Source organism: Rattus norvegicus, chromosome 7, assembly GCF_021556685.1.
Source record: "Rattus norvegicus strain SHRSP/BbbUtx chromosome 7, alternate assembly SHRSP_T2T, whole genome shotgun sequence".
Classification (NCBI taxonomy): Eukaryota; Metazoa; Chordata; class Mammalia; order Rodentia; family Muridae; genus Rattus; species Rattus norvegicus.
The window spans coordinates 89,172,300-89,190,516 of NC_141540.1; the positions used below are offsets into that span (position 1 = coordinate 89,172,300).

Sequence of the window (18,217 nt, forward strand, 5' to 3'; positions counted from 1 at the left end):
ATATACTAAAACACACAAAAATTTGTTAACAGTGTCAATTAAATTTTCAATCAAAGCTTGATAAAGATATTCCTTATTTTATACAGAAATATTTTATTTGAGGAATTATGTTAGAATTGGAAATAAAAGCAAAGAAGATGAATACATGCACACACACAGTAACACACAGTCTCTCTCTCTCTCTCTCACACACACACACACACACACACACAGACACAGTCTCACACACACAGAGGGGGCGCTAGAAAGAGGAGAATGAGAATATACTTCTGATAACTGGTAATACATTTTAATAAATAATTACATGGCTTTAGTTTAAATTCAATTAAACTGAACTTCATTCCTTGTGATATCCTTCACCACTATAAAGTGACAAGTTCTACAAGTGAAGTTGGAATTTGGTTTACATTTTCCACTTCACTCTCACATACATAGGAAAATTAATTGAAGGATTTGCAAAGGCCAAAGACAATTCCTAATACTTGGTATTATATGCTTTCAGATTTAGTTGTAATCTATATGATTATCAATTTGGAAACTCTTTATATTAAAAGCAGAGCTTCTCTAAAATTCTTAAAAACCCAAGGGTAAATAATAATTTAAAGAATATACATTAAAATTTTATGTTTAATCCTGAGTAAATAAAAAAAAACATGAGTATCACAGTAACTTCCAAGAATATTTTATTGTAATACTTTTCTTTACCTTTACATACAGGCCTGTGGTCACTCCAAGCAGCAAACACTTCAGCTATCCGTTGACAAGTAATGCTTTTTGCTCCCTGTAGAACATAATCTTCATCACAGGAGAACTGCACAGTGGATCCAAGGCTACAATTGAACAAACATTAAGAAATGTCTTTTAGAAAGAAAGAATGTGATAAATAAACACTATATCTAAAAACTCCATTCAATTGGCCAAATTTATAACAATTTTTAAGAAAGAAATGTAACATACAATAAATATAGCTATGTATTTAAATAAAAGATTAGGTGACTTTTCTGTAAATATGTTCAGTGGCAAGAATTAAAGAAATTTATGGCCAATATCAAGTTCAAATATCATAACCTAATTTACCCGTGGGTGGTAAGTGTGGAAAAATAAAAGAAACCTTGACATTCTAATCTGATTTAAAGATTATGGCTTTCTATCAAGCACAATATTTCTCTGGAATGAACTGACATGTATAGGTCACATGACTTTCCAAATGTAGTTGTGCTTTTACATACATAAAAATCATACTTATAAAAAATCATGTCTTCAACAGATACAAAAAAATCGAAATAATCCCATGCATCCTATCAGATCGCCGTGGACTAAGGCTGGTCTTCAACACCATAACAACAACAACAACAACAACAACAAGAAGCCCACATACACCTGGAAGCTGAACAACACTATACACAATGATAAATTGCTCAAAGACGAAATTAAGAAAGACTCTTTGGAATTTAATGAAAATGAAGGCACCACATACTCAAACTTATGGGACACAATGAAAGCAGTGCTAAGAGGAAAATCACAGCTTTGACTGCCTTCAAGAAGAAACTGGAGAGAACATACACTAACAGCTTGACAACACACCTGAAAGCTCTAGGAAAAAAAAAAGAAGCAAATACACCCAAGAGGAGTAGATGGCAGGAAATAATCAACCTCAGAGCTGAAATCAAAGTAGAAACAAAAAGAACTTCTCAAAGAATCAATGAAACTAGGAGCGAGTTCTTTGAGAAAATCAACAAGATAGATTAAACCCATAACTAGACTAACCAGAGGGAGAGAGAGAGTATCCAAATTAACAAAATCGGGAATGAAAAGGGAGAAGGGAGACATAACAACAGAAACTGAAGAAATAAAAAAAGAATCATCAGATTCTACTACAAAAGACTTTACTCAACAAAACTGAAAAATCTGGATGTCATGGACAATTATCTAGACAGATACCAAATACCAAAGTTAAATCAGAATCAGATAAACCATCTAAACAGTCTCATAACACCTAAAGAAATAGAAGCAGTCATAAAAATCTCCCAATCAAAAAAGTTGAGAAATCTATCAGATCTTCAAACATCTAATGCCAATCCTCTTCAAAGTATTCCCCAAAAGAGAAACAGAAGGAACACCACCCAATTGATTCTATGAATCCACAATTATGCGTATTCCTAAACCACAAACACAACAAAAAAAGAGAACTTCAGCCCAATTTCCCTCATAATTATCAATGCAAAAATACTCAATAAGCGGCTGGGGATTTAGCTCAGTGGTAGAGCGCTTACCTAGGAAGCGCAAGGCCCTGGGTTCGGTCCCCAGCTCCGAAAAAAAGAACCAAAAAAAAAAATACTCAATAAAATTCTCACAAACCAAATCCAAGAACACATCAAAACAATAATTCACTATGGTCAAGTAGACTTCATCACAGGGATGCAGGGATGATTCCATATATAGAAATCCATCAATGTAATCCATTAAATAAACAAATTAAAAGAAAAAAGTCACATGATCATCTCATTAGATGCTGAGAAAGCATTTGCCAAATTCAACACCCCTTCAGGATAAAAGTCCTGAAAAGAACAGGCATTCAAGGCCCATACCTAAACATAGTAAAAGCTATATACAGCAAACCAGTAGCTAATATTAAACTAAATGGAGAGAAACTTGAAGCAATCCCACTAAAATCAGGGACTAGAAAAGGCTGCCCACTCCTCTCCCTACTTATTCAATATAGTACTGGAAGTCCTTGCCCAAGCTATCAGACAATAAAAGGAAGTCAAGGGATACAAATTGGAAAGAAAGAAGTCAAAATATCACTATTTGCAGATGTCATGAGAGTATACTTAAGTGATCCCAAAAATTCCACAAGAGAACTCTGAAACCTGATAAAGAACTTCAGCAATATATTTGACTGAATATAAAATTTATTAAAAAAAATCAGTATCCTTCCTTTACTTAATAGATAATCAGGCTGAGAAAGAAATGAGAGAAATGACATCCTTCACAATAGTAAAAAAAATATAAAATTATTGTATTATTAGGTGTGACTCTAAACAAACAAGTGAAAGATCTGTGGGACAAAAAATTTCAAGTCTCTGAAGAAAGAAATCGAAGAATTTCTCAGAAGTGAGAAAGATCTCTCATGCTCATAGATTGGCAGGATTAATATAGTAAAATGACCATATTCCTGAAAGCAATCTACAGATTCAATGCAATCCCCTTCAAAATTCCAGCTCAATTCTTCATGGAGTTAGAAAGAGCAATTTGCAAAATCATTTGGAATAACAAAAACCCCAAGATAGCAAAAACTACCCTCAATAATAAAAGAATTTCTGAGGGACTCACCATTCCTGACCTCAAGATGTATTACAGAGCAATAGTTATAAAAACTGTATGGAATATCAATGGGTTATGCTCTAAGATCAAGAATCAACAAATGGGACCTCATTAAATTGCAAAGATTCTATTAAGAGAAGGACATTGTCAATAGGACAAAATGGCAGCCCACAAATTGGGAAAATACCTTTACCAATCCTACATCTGAAAGATGGCTAATATCTAATATATACAAAGAACTCAAGAAGACAGACTCCAGAGAATCAAATAATCCTATTTTAAATTGGGGTACAGGGCCAAACAAGGAATACTCAACTGAGGAATACCGAATATTTGAGAAGCACCTAAACAAATGTTTAACATCCTTAGTCATCAGGGAAATGCAAATCAAAGCAACCCTGAGATTCCACTTCATACTTGTCAGAATGGCTAAGATCAATACTCAGGAGACAGCAGAGGATGGCAAGGATATGGAGAAAGAGGAACACTCTTCCACTGTTGTGGAAAGTGCTGGAAATAAGTCTGATGGTTCCTCCGATAATTGGACATTGAACTACCTGAGGACCCAGCTCTACCATTCGTGGGCATATACGCAAATGATGCTCCAACATATAACAAAGACACATGCTCTACTATGTTCATAGCAGCCTTATTTATAATAACCAGAAGCTTGAAAGAACCCAGATGTCCTTCAACAGAGGAATAGATACAGAAAATGTAGTACATTTACACAATGGAGTACTAATCAGCTATTTAAAACAATGACTTCATGAAATTCTTAGGCAAATGGATGAAACTAGAAAAATCATCTTGAGTGAGGTAACCCAATCACAAAAGAACACACATGGTATGTACTCACTGATAAGTGGATATTAGCCCAAAAAGCTCTAATACCCAAGAAACAAATCACAGATCATATGAAGCTCAAGAAGAAGGAAGACCAAAATGTGGATGCATCAGTCCTTCTTAGAATGGGGAACAATATCCTCATGGGAGGAAACACTGGGTCAAAGAGTGAAGCAGGGACTGAAGGAAAAGTCATTCAGAAACTTCCCCACCTGGGGATCCATCTGTATGCAGGCACCAAATCCAATCACTATTGCTGATGCCAAGAAGTGCTTGCTGATAGGAGCCTGATATGGATGTCTCTTGATAGACTCTGTCAGAGCCTTACTGATAGAAATGAGGGTGCTTGCAGGTAACCATCAGATTGAGCAGGGGACCCCAATGGAGGAGTTAGAGAAAGGACTAAAGGAGAAGTAACAACAATATCAACCAACCAGACCCTCCAGAGCTGCCAGGAACTAAAGCACCAACTAAAGAGTACACATGGAGGGAACCATGGCTCTAGAGCACATGTAGCAGAGGGTGGCTTTGTCTGGCATCAATAAGAAGAGAAGCCCTTGGTCCTGTGAAGGCTCCTTTCCCCAGTGCAGGGAAATAGCTGGGTGTTGAGGTTGAAGAGGTATGTGGGTGTGGGAACATCTTCATAGAAGCAGGGGGAAGGGGGCAGAGGGAGTATGGGAATGGGGTGGGGAGAAAGGATAACACTTGAAATGTAAATAGATAAAATATCCAATAAGAAATTTAAAAAAGAAAAAAAAAGAAAAAATGTCACGTCCATGTTATATTGGTAGAATTGTCTATTCCATTTGACCCCAGAAATAGTCATATAAGCCTAAGATTTCAGAGAAGCAGAATACTCACATGGCAGACGAATCTGGACTAGAGATCAAGTCTCTGCCTCAAGAAAACAATTCACAAAATACAAACCATTCTATATTTAATGCAGTGAAATTTAAATTTTGCTTTTCTTCTGATTAAAATGAGCCAGCTAATTCCTATATTTTTAAGGTTTCATATATTTCAATGGGTAATGCAGGTTTTCATAAACACTGCAATCTTCTTTTAAAAATTTATAACAATAGTGAGTAAAATAGTCATCAAAAAGAAAAAAGCATTCTATGCCTTCTAAGTTCAGAGAAAGGGGAAATGAATAATATCTAGAACATATAAAATATAATTAAGTGATAAAATGGCAACTCTCCTATTTAAGTAGATGAATAAAAGAAGAGGACATTTATAAAACAAGATAAATGATAAATAAATGTTTTTATCTCTTTTACAGCCTTAGCGCCCCCCAACACACACACAAATTCAAATTTAGACTAATTTCATATTCTAGTTTACCCAGGAATAGTGATTGTCACCTGGAAAACAAATGTTTTCCTGAATGTGGGAAAAAAGATATTCCTATATATTGTAAGTTGTATCATAAACAATAGTAACTATTTTGAATATTAAATCAGACAATTCTCAAAATCTAAAAGTATAATTTCCACATGATCCATATATCCTATTTGAATGAATATACAATTGACTGATACCTTAATATAGACATGGTTGCACATCTATTTATTTATATACTATTCACAATAGCAAGGAACTAATATCTACATACATGAATAGAAAATGTACATATTCATGACAAATTTTATTCAGAATAAATAAAAACTGAAATTTGCTGGAAAATGGATGTGAATAGACAAACACAATATTCTCTTTTTTTATTTGTAGAATCAAATTTATAATGCATGTGTATATGTAGAAGAGTTTGGTTACAGGTCACAATTAGATATTATCCATGAATATACTTAGAGAACCTGTACTCAAATTAAAAAATCTAAAGGAAATAGATATTTTTCCTCATAGGTACTATTTACCAAAATTTAGTCAAAATCAGGTGAACAATTTAAATATAGCTGTAACTTGTAAAGAAATAGAAACAGTCATTAAGAGTCTCCCAAGGGAAAAAAAAATCAGGACCAGATAGTTTTACTATAGAATTCTACCATGTACACAAAGAAGTGTTAAAGCTAATACTCCATATCCACAAAGGAGAACAGAAGGAACATTGCTTAACTTATTTTATGAGGCTACAGTTGCCCTGATACACAAACCATACAAAGACTTAATAATGAAGGGATCATTATCTATGTTTTCTAATGCACAGATGTAAAAATACTCTGTAAAATATATTTTTAAAAATCCAAGAACATATTTAAAAGATCATCTACCTTGAGCATTTAACCTTCATCCCAGAGACTGAGGGATCATTCAAAATACAAAAAATTAGTAAATGTAATCCGCAGTATGAACAAACGGAAAGGCAACAACCACATAATCATCTCATCAGATACAGAGGAATCCTTTGAGAAAATCCAACACCCTTCATGATAAATGTTCTGGAAAGGTTAGGGACACAAGGAACTTATATGAACAACATAATGACAATTTATAACATATTTATAGATTACGTTGAATTAAATGGAGAGAAACTCAGAGCAGTCTCACTAAAATCAACAACAAAACATAACTACCTATTCTCTCCTTAGCTACTCAATATAGTATTTAAATTTTTAGTAAGAGCAAGAAGACAACTAAGATGATACATATTGGGAAAAAAGAAGTAATAGTAGTATTATTTGTGGATAATATTATAGTATGAATAAGGGATCCTAAAATTCCACAAGGAAATCAGGGAACACTTATAGCTAATAAAAATTTTAATCAAAGTGGCTGGATATAAGATTAACTCAAAATATTCAGTAATTCTCTTATGTACAAATGACAAATGGACTGAAATAAATCAGGGCATCAGCATCTTTCACATTAGCTTCAAATAATACAAGATATCATGGTGTAACTTATACTCAAGCAAGTATTACAATAACTTTAAATACTGTAAGAAGGAAATTGAAGGTTATGATTGGTGGAAAGATCTCTCATGCTCATGGACAGGGGATTAACATTGTAAAGTTGTCATCCTGCTGAAAGAAATCTACATATTCAGTTAAATGCAATTCAAAATAATTTATTTCTTGATGCATTTATGTATTTATTTATAATTATATTTTTTGCAGATCTTGAAAGGACAAGTTTCAACTTCATACAGAAAAATAAAAACCCAGGAAAACTAAAACAATTCTGAACAGTAAAAATCTTTTGGAGATCTCATCTTTCTAGATTTCAAATTGTATTAGAGAACTATAGTAATAAAAAAATGCCATGGTGTGGCATTAAATACAGACATGCTGAACAGTGGAATCAACTTGAGGACCAGATATAAATCCACAGATATATGGACACCTGATTATTTTAAATATAGAAGCCAGAAATACAAACTGGAAAAAAGAAAGAATCTTCAACAAATGGTGCTTGTCAAACTGAGTGGCTGGAAGAGGATTACAAATAGATCCATGTCTATCATCCTGAACAAAGTTCAAGTTAAAGTTGACCAAAGACCTCAACAAAAAACCAATACACTTAACTAGATAGAAGAGAAAAAAAGTATGAAATAGCACTGAATGCTTTGGCACATGAAATGACTTTTTATAGAGAATGCTAATAATACAGGCAACTATTAATGAGAAAATAAATTAAAAAAACCACATATTTAAGAGGATGACCTTGTTGGGCACCAAAGGGAGGAGAAGCCCTTGGTCCTGCCAAGGCTGGATTCCTCAGGATAGGGGAATGTCAGGTTGGGGAGGTGGGAAGGAGTGGGTAGTTGGGTGGGTGAAAGGGGATAACATTTGAAATGTAAGTGAAGAAAATCCCCCCTCCAAAAAAAAGGACAACTCAGATAGCTGTTGCGTATATACAACATGGTCCCAGTGTGTCACAGAGAACGGTTGAATTTGATGTGATACAGACAGCCAATGCGCATTCACAACATTGTCCCAGTGTGTAGTTTTAAATAAAATCGTGTGATTGTTATGCCAAAAAACCCACATAATTTTAAAAATTAATTAATTTTTTTATTTCCTTTAAACCCAATCTCAGCAATACCTCTCTGACCAGGACCCCTTGATTCAAGTCCTGCCCCCATTTCCCTTTGAGAAGGGGAACTATTGCTCTAGATGTCACCCCCCTACTTCCTTAACATCCCCCTTCCCCCAACTCACATAACAAGTCACTCTGCTGGACTAAGCTCATCCTCTCCCACTGAACCCAGACAAGACTGTTCACTTAGGGGCGCAGGATCCATGGGTAAAAAGGTAGGCAATAGGCTCAGGGACAACCCTTGCTCTAGTTGTTTGCAGGACCCTTATGAAGACTAAGCTGCTCATCTGTTACGTATGTGCTGAGGACCTAGGCCCAGCCTGTGCTTGCTGGTCTGGTTGGTGATTCAGTCTTTGGGAGCCCCTGAGGGTCCAGTTGGTTGACTCCTGGTCTTCCTGTGTAGTCCCAGTTCTCTTTGGGTCCCTAAGTCTTTCTTTTAATTCTTTCATAAAACCCCCTGAGCTCCATCTAACATGTGAATGTGAGTCCCTGCATCTCTTTTCCTTGTTGCTGGGTGGAGTCTCTCAGAGGGTGTTATACTATACTAGGCTTCTGTCTGCAAGCATAACAGAGTATCATTAACAGTGTCAAGCATTGGTTCTTCTTCCTGGCATGTTCTCAATTTGGGGCCGTCATTGGTTTCTGTTTCCTCAGTCTCTGTTCTATCTTTGTCCTTGCACATGTTTTAGGCAGGGCACATTTTGTCTCTGTGATGGGTTGCTGTCCTTATCCTTCCTCTCAGAATCTTGCCTGTCTACAGGAAGTGGCCACTTTAGCATCCATATGCCCCACTGCAAGGAATCCCAGGTAGAGTTGACCTTCAGAACTTCCGGGGCATCTTCCCATCCCAGGTCTCTGGCTAGTCTTAGAGATTGTTCCCTCTCTTCACAGCAGATCTCCCTTCTCTCTCCCATGCTCTCCCTACATATAATCTTCCTTGGCCCCTGCCCCACTCCCCTCTCCATTCCCTCTCCTACCCAGTTCTGTCCTTTCGACCTCCAATATCTATTTTGCTTTCTCTTCTAAGAAAGATTCAAACATACTCCCTTGTGACCTCCTTCTTATTTGGCTTCTTCGGGTCTCTTGATTATAGCTTGGTTAGCCTGTCTTTCATGGCTAGTATCAACTTATAACTGAGTACCTACTGTGCATGAACTTTGGGCCTGGGTTATCACACTCAGGATGATATTTTCTAGTTCCATCCATTTGCCTATGAAATTCACGATTTTCTTGTTTTTAATGGCTGAGTAATATTCCATTGTGCAGATATGCCCTATGTTTTGTATTTGTTTGGTTGAGAGACATCTAGGTTGTTTTCAGTTTCTGGCTATTATAAGGAAAGCTGCTATGAACATGATTGAGCAAATGTCCGTGTGGGATGCTCTGGCATCTTTAGGGTATATGCCAAGGAGTGATATATCTTGGTCTTGAAGTAGAACTATTCCCAATCTTCTGAGGAACCATCAAATTGATTTCCTGAGTGCTTGTACAAATGTTTGCTCCCACCATCGGTGGAGGAGTATTTGCCTTGCTCATCAACATCATCGGCGTGTACTGTCCTTTAAGTTTGTATCTTAGCCATCCTAATGGGTGTAAGGTACAATCTCAGAGTTGTTTTGATTTATATTTGATGATTATTTATTATTATATTTATATTTGATGATTACAGGCTTTGAGCACTACTTTAGGTGCTTCTCAGCCATTCACAATTCCTCTGTTGAGAATTCTGTTTAGCTCTCTACCCCATTTTTAATTGGGTTATTTGGATCATTGGTGTTGAGTTTCTTGACATATTTCAAATATTAGCCCTCTGTTGGATGTAGGGTTAGTGAAAATCAAACACAAGGGGGCCAACCTAAGCACAACAAAGGCAATATACAGCAAGTCAATAGGCAACACCAAATTAAAAGGGAGAAACTTAAAGCATTTCCCTTAAAGTGGAGGAGAAGATAATGCTGTCCACTCTCCCAATGTCTATCCAATATAGTACTTGAAATTCTTGCTAGAGGAATAACTAACTAAAGGAGATCAAGGGGATATAAATTGGAGAGGAGTAAGTCATAAACAGATGATTATAATATTATATATAAGCAAGTTCTAATAAGCAAAATAAATTGTAGAACTTGTTCAATTACTGCATCTTATTAAATTAATAATAATTTCTAGTGCTCTCTATATTTGCAACAAATGAGGTTATTTAATTTTAATCGGGTTTTTCATGATAAGATATATAAAATACATCATCTTTAAGTCATTTGATTTTAGTGGGTTTTTTGTGAGGGGATTATTATAAATAAACATGTATTATCTGGATATAGACAACCATTAAACATAAGCAACTACCTATGTACCTTTGCTGCCAAGTCAAAAATTATCCTTGATTGCCTCTGATGGATGTAAAATTATTCTCCCAATGAGGTAACAATTTCATTTTTCTCTTCCCCCAGATAATGCAGAGTAATTTACATGTCAAAAGAAGAGGGAGTGTAGGTAGTAGTTTAGGTCACAGAATCAGATCTGCTAATCCCTAGCTCATCCTCTGTAGAAGAAATGAAGCTTCATGGATTGAGCACATATCAGGCACTCAAATATGTCTACTAGGCTAAAACAGGACACAAGGCGCCTGGGATCCTTAAAATTGAAAGTCATCTCAGTATCTCTGTTTCGGTCTCTTTGGGGTTTAATGCTTCACTCTCATAATTGGCTAATGCAAAATATCTTCTTCATTTATTGGGTTCGAACTCAAATATTACTGTCGTGTATATATTTCAGATACCTAGTTCGTATTTCAGATGTTACTGTAATATATGTTGACCCAGAACTCACACTTTTTTCTTTTGTCATTATCAAGGCTTGCTCTTTAATATTCTGTTATACTGATCCTGAAGCCTTTCCTCATCTAGTCAATGTAGAGCTGAATAGTTCCTTCTCTGTATCTAAAATAAGCCAGCAGATACATGTATTTACTGCTGTGTCTGCTAGCCATCACAGAGAAAATATAGAGGAGTGTAGATAAAGAAGACAGGGAAGAAGGAGAGTAATTTCTGACCACTATTTTGCAATAAGCTAGCTCATGTCATTTGAAAGCATTATCCAGGGCGTCTGGAACACATACCTTATGGTTTTCATCTGATTTAGAAGACTGCCCAGGGTGTTCTATATTTAAACTAGAGTCTCTGTGACTAGTAGTAATCATTTTATATCAAGACTTAACTTACATCAGAAGAATGTAAACTCCTTGCCTGATACATGCTTTAAGTTACTTATTTCTCTTTTAAACCATTACTCCTTCCTGGACTATTAAAGAAAAAGAAAAAGAAAAAAATCACTTGAACTAGTCATTTACAGGAAGACATCTCCATGCAGTATCACTGAAAATATATTCAATAACAGCAAAAATACAACAATGCAAAATAACAGAGATGAGAAATCATAGAATAGCATCTTTTGAGTAGGATCTGGGCTCAATGTTTAGGAAATAGATGTTTCAAACAAATGAGCATTCTTTTTTTTTCCATTATGTCTTTTTTAATGAAGTATTTTAAGGATGTGAAGAAAGAGAAGTCTTGGTGGTTAAGAGTTTTTATTTTTTCTTAAAAGACACAAGTGTATTTCCCAGTATCCATGCTGGGTAACTCACAACCACTTGTACCTTGAGCTCTGGGGTATCCAACAGACTTTACTGGACATCTTGACAATTAAATAAATGTCTCATGAATTTACAGAGTTGTGCCACATATACATGAATAAAAATAAATTTTGGAGATTTAAATAAACCTAAAGAAAACCAGTAACTATGGAAAGTTAATAATACATGTAAAAACAGATTTATAAGAAATACTTAATTACACTGAAGTGATAAAAAGACGATTGTATGTAACTACCATAATTTCTCTGTCAGTTCTGAAGATATGTCAACACTTCTCATCTAACCCCTTCTACATTAGACAGATAGTCAGTACGATGCAACAATCCAAAATAAATGATTGAGCACATTATTAAGACTCAAAACATCAGGCAGATGGCACAAAATGACATTGCTTGGAAACAAGTATGGATCTTCACAGTAATTATGTTGGCCCATCTTTAAATGTCATTATCTTTTTAAAAATACTTGGCCTGTTCTATAAAGTTTTAAAAGCTGTCAGTGGAAATACATACACACACACACACACACACACACACACACACACATATATAGTCTTTGAAACTAGATTGTTTGAAATAGTGAAGTTATAGATTTATTTATAATCAAATACAATATTAACAAAGGAAAAGAAAAGACATGACAGCTGTTGATATTGGATTCAAAGAGAGGGTTCTCAAGACCAAACAATCTTATCAACAATGCCTTCATGATGAATAGGTGTTTTAAGATTTTTTTTAAAGACTGTATTGTGGTTAGTTTAAAGTTTTCATGATTTCCTGACAAATGCAGAATCCAACATTAACACAGATGGCTAGTCTTCCAAATTAAAATTTTCTTTTTTCTTTTTCCCGGAGCTGGGGACCGAACCCGGGGCCTTGTGCTTGCTAGGCAAGCGCTCTACCACTGAGCTAAATCCCCAACCCCCAAATTAAAATTTTATGAGGAGAAATTAACCAGATATAAAGTCTGATGCAAAAGCTAAAGCTTATGTAAAACATTTTTGTAGTGAAAAGAATAAAGTCCTAAAATGCAGAGAAAAATAAACTAAACCAACTAAATCTTAATATAACAGGATAATACTTTTGAAAACGATCAAATAATTCTTTAAATTTATTTAAATTAGCACTTCCAACAATGACTAATTGAACATTAAAAAACATAAGTTACTTTTTCTTTCACTAAAATAAAATTTAGGGCAATTTTTAAAAATATGGTCATTATGTGTTCTAAGGATACAAATTAATTTAGGGATGAACAGCAACTAAATTTTAAAATGTTCAGTTTTGTATGCCTATAACTTTCAACATCTCTGGAGCAAAAATAAGTTTTGACATCCAGAACTCTATAGAGAAGTTCATACTTTTCTGCAGTTGCCTTCCATAAACCCAATTATACATTAGAAAAATTCATGGGTTTACAAGTTTCTTTTATTCTATGACAATAAAAGTTTATGCCAACTGGTCACTGCTAAAAACATAAATAAAAAAGCATTATATGAGCAGGTGATATTTAACTGCACACACAAAAGCACACATATAAGCAATAATATTTAGTAGAAAATAGGCAGTGAATTTGGAGGATAGGAAGAAATATATGGCAGTGTTTAGAGTGATGAAAGAATATGGAGAACTGTTCAACATATATAAATGTATATAACTATATCTGTATATCTACATATAAATAAAATTTTAATTTATATATGTCTTTATAAAATATATACTATCTATAAAATTATATATACATATATATATAATAGTACATGTGATCACTTGCACAGTAGATCACATTATTTAAAATAAACACGTATGTACTTCCTATTCCTATTTTTTGACATATGACTTAACTGAACAATATCATGTTTCACTTGTAGTAAGAGTTTTAGGCTGTTGACAGCACTCCAAATTAAATTGGTTATTTTTATTATTATTATTATTATTATTAGTGGTGGTTTGCATGATTCTAAGATTTTCCAAAACATTTGTTCAAATGCGAGAAAAAAGCAGTAAAGATATCATAGTCTTCTTAAATGGTCATTTTATCACTCTTCTATAGACAATTTCATCTTCTCCTTAGGTTGTGTCAATAGAACCAGTATTGTATCAAATGAGAATAGATTCAATTGAGCATTCAGACACTGTTGTGTTTGTCTTATCTCTTGTGTTTGCAGCAAGTGTGGATTTGACTCCAGGATGCCTTGCTATAGTAAGTGTTTAAGTGTCACTCAGATACTTAAACACTGCAACACAGCTATTTGATATTTGATTCAAAGATGGGATTCTCCAGACCAAACAATCTTATCAGCAATGCATTAGGATGGATGGGGGCTTTTTTTTTGGGGGGGTGCTAGTCTAGTTTATTACAGAAGTATGTTTACAAGGTTGAACAAACAATTAATAGCTACAGAAAAGCAACATTTCTCTATTCAAATATAGAATGTGATAGATATAGATAGATAGATAGATAGATAGATAGATAGATAGATGATAGATGATAGATAGATAGCCTTCAAAAACCTCAGAGATGTACAGAATATGACATTTAAAAATGTTTTATTATTAAAAGCCTTTTTTCCAGTGAGACATGTCAACTCCTGGCGGCACCCCCAGTCTAGTTCAATGATGATGATGTCATAAGCATTCCTGAAATTCATAGGCAAATGGATGGAACTAGAAAATATCATTCTGAGTGAGGTAACCCAATCACAAAAACCAAAAATAAAAACACATATTTTGAAATGTTACACACTCACTGATAAAAAGATATTAACTCAAAGCTCAGATTACTCAATCGTACAATCCACAGACCACATGAAGCTCAAGAAGAACGACCAAAGTGTGGATGCTTCAGTCCTTCTTAGAAGGGGGAACAAAAATATTCATAGGAGGAGATACAGAGCTAAAGTTTGGAGCAGATACTGAAGGAAAGGCCATCCAGAGCCTGCCCCACCTTGGAGATCCAACTCAAGTACATACAACCACCAAAGTCAGACAATATTGCTGATGCCAAGAAGTGCATGCTGACAGGGGCCTGATATGGCTGTCTCCTGAGAGGTTCTGCCAGAGTATGACAAATACAGAGGGGAATGCTCAGAGCTAACCATTGAACCAAGAATGGGGACCCCATTGCAAGAATTATAGATAGGATTTAAGGAGCTAAAGGGGTTTGCAACCCCATAAGAACAACAGTACCAAACACCAGAGCTCCCAGGTACTAACCTACCATCCAAAGAGTACACATGGACAGACCCATGGCTCCAGTTGCATTATGTAGCAGAGGTTGGCCTTGTTGGGCACCAATGGGAGGAGAAGCTCTTGGTACTGACAAGGTTCAACCCCTAGTGTAAGGGAATATCAGGGGAGGAATTATTCTGTAGGTCAACAATTCAAATTTGTCAGAGTCTGTTCATCAAATAATGTATATAAAACGAACTCATATTTTCATATTTAATTAATTAATAGTATACCTTACTGTGAAAACTTGCAAGTCAATAAGATTAGACTTCCTGTAGATGCCCAAGAACTGTGGCATTCCATGGAACAATCTAGCTTTTATTAAAACATAGAATTTCAAAACAAATATATCTCAAACATCTCACTATGTTGTGATACTGTAATCCTTTAATAAATAGACATATCTCACTTATAATTCAGATGTATTTAAATCACTGTCATTTAACCTAATAAATTTGGTATAAGAAATTTCCTATAACTTATAATTAAAGAAATTTGAATTATTTTTAACGTTGAGAGCAACATTTCCTGTCACATAAAATGCCTTTTATGTAAAAGCAAAATGATAAATAGTACTTTAACTAATGTTGGGTGAAATCAGCATCACCTTTGAAAAAGCTAAGAGAAGTTAAAAAAGTTGAGCATGCCAGGTTTATGGTTTTGTTCCAAGATCTACAGCCAGATATATGTGGAGAATTCATATTACAGTCAAACATATATCATCCTATAAAACATTATCTAATTTATCCAAGTATGTGGTACAATTAATACTGATTGTCAATATGACATTATCTAATTTATTCAATTATGTGGCACAATTCATAGTGATTGTCAATATGACATGGTCTAAAATAAAGAATTGCTCAAGAGGCCCAGCATAGGGACATCTGTTATTGCTTTCCCTGCTGCGTTGGATTGTATCATTCTCCTGTAAGGCAAAGTACGTATATTCCTACTTCTTTAAGTGGCTTGTTGTCACTGATGTTATTTTTTAACCAAAGAGATAAATTGCAAAGGGAGACATGGAGATATTATTATGATAACTTACCATGGGATTGTCAGTGTTTTAAAATTGATTTTTGTAGGAATGTCAGAAAGTTTGGAACTCAGGGCATTCAGCTAGAAAAGTTCATGAACTGTGAATTGACATTAAAGCACCATTTAATAATGATAGAGACGACAAGGTAAACAGTAGAGGCACAACTCTTGCAGTTACAGAGGGAGGATTTGATGAGGGACCAAGCTAAATGGCTTTAATGTAATATTCTCACAATCCATTTGGCTGCATTCATTCTGTGTTCTGAGAACTTTACTGGACTTGTATGTAAGGATAATAGACTAATTTGTTTAAAGAAAGTACTTTCTGTGCTGGACAATATCTAGATTTTGTCCTGGATACTGCTTAATATTCTCAGATATATATACCTTGAGAGTAAAATGTAGAGGAGAAACCCTGACAAATGTAAAGTTTAATGAGGAAAAAGTTATGTAAACAAGTTGACAGATACAAATGAGAGTACAGATGACTAACTGTTGAAGAGTGTAGTTAATTAGGAAAACTCAGTCCTGTGCACTGGGACAGCAGTAAAATATCCTGGAGAGCAAGAGCAAGTTTCCATTCACCTAAGGACACAACGTGTTAAAATAGACAGCCTAAAGTTAGGATAGCACAAATAGGCTGTTCTGCTGAAATGTAACTGCCTAAGAAAAAGTTTTCCAGAGACTTAACAAGCAGAGGCATACACAGCTACAGAAAACCACTGACGACATGCAACATGTGGCAGCATCAGAGTCCCTGCCAGAAAGCTTTACAAGGGTTCTACATAAAGACAGGAAGATGAGGCTTCCCTTTGAAGTGGCGTTCCTAGAATAATGCGGATGGCATGACCATAAGACATTCAGGAAGGGAATCTGTAGTTAGGATGCAGAGCCAGTTTAAGAGAAAAGCCACAAGTGCTAAATGTTGTAGAACTACAGAGTTTGGCACTGGAACCCTAGAAACTAAACCATGAAGATGTATAGTTGGGCACTTACCATGTCAGATTTAAGTGATAATTTGGTTCGTTCACTCCTAACTGCTCACATTCTTTCTCTTTCCAATGGTACTTTTTATTCTGTGCTATTGTTTGCTGGATGAGTATGATTTTATTGGCTTTTTTGGATTTTGTTTTGACTTTCATAAGAGCTCATATATGTCCCAGATTAGCCATAGACTTTGCACTGTTGTATAGTGTTTCAGTGTTGAAGATTATAGAGACTTTGAAGTTGCACTGATTATACTAAGCTATAAGATAGATGTGAGTCTATGTGGATAAATGTGTATGGTTATGATTTGATCAAAAGGATTTGATTTGTGTTTAGTGATACTGAGTGTTGGGCGAAAGGATCTAGAAACATTGTCCAGACAAAAATATCATTTGGTGGTATAAATAAAAAGGGCACCATAAGCTCACACAGAGAAGCCCTAGTAGGCATGGCCTTGGTGGAGGAAGTGGGAGTGGGCTTTGAGGTGTCAAGGCACACTTTCTCTTTCTCTTTCCTCTGCCTGCAGATCCAGATATAGAACTCTGTTACTTTTCTAACACCATGCCTGCCTACATACCACCATACTTCCCACCAAGACACTAATGGACTAAACCTCTGAAACTGTAAACCAGCCTCAACTGTTTTCTTTTATAAGAGTTGTCATGGTTATGGTGCCTCTTCACAACCATAAAACTTTAATAAACCCATAATGAGTAGGTCTGTAAGGTCTTATTCTGATTAGGTTAATGGTGTTAGGAAGAACCACCATAAGTATAGGGGGTGTCATTCCATAGGTAGGTTGATAGACTTAATAAAAAAGAAAAAATGATCTTATCACAATCATTTATTTCTTTGCTTCCCTACAGTGGGTGTGATACAATTGGCCACTTTCTGGTTTTGTTGATCATATCTGCCATGTTGACATATTGTCTCTGCAATTGTATGCCAAAATAAATCAAAAACCCAATCCAAAAGCAAAACGAACAAAACAAAAACAAAGCAAAGCAAAACAAAACAAAACAAAACAAAACCTTCCTTATGTAAATATTTGTCATGTATTTTATCACAGTTATACAACACATGCTATACGATGATAAAGTTTGTTGGGTATGGGCTACTGAACCTAAAAGACAACAAAATAACA

General features: G+C 35.1%; 1 protein-coding gene across 1 annotated transcript in view; it reads right to left on the minus strand.

Annotated features, from left to right (window-relative positions):
- Csmd3 (CUB and Sushi multiple domains 3) overlaps positions 1 to 18,217 on the minus strand; it is a 1,310,498-nt gene that overhangs the window by 761,850 nt on the left and 530,431 nt on the right. The window contains exon 10 of the mRNA XM_087559497.1: positions 706 to 830. Within this exon, the coding sequence (XP_087415623.1) occupies positions 706 to 830 (125 nt within the window). The remainder of the gene's footprint in view (positions 1 to 705; positions 831 to 18,217) is intronic.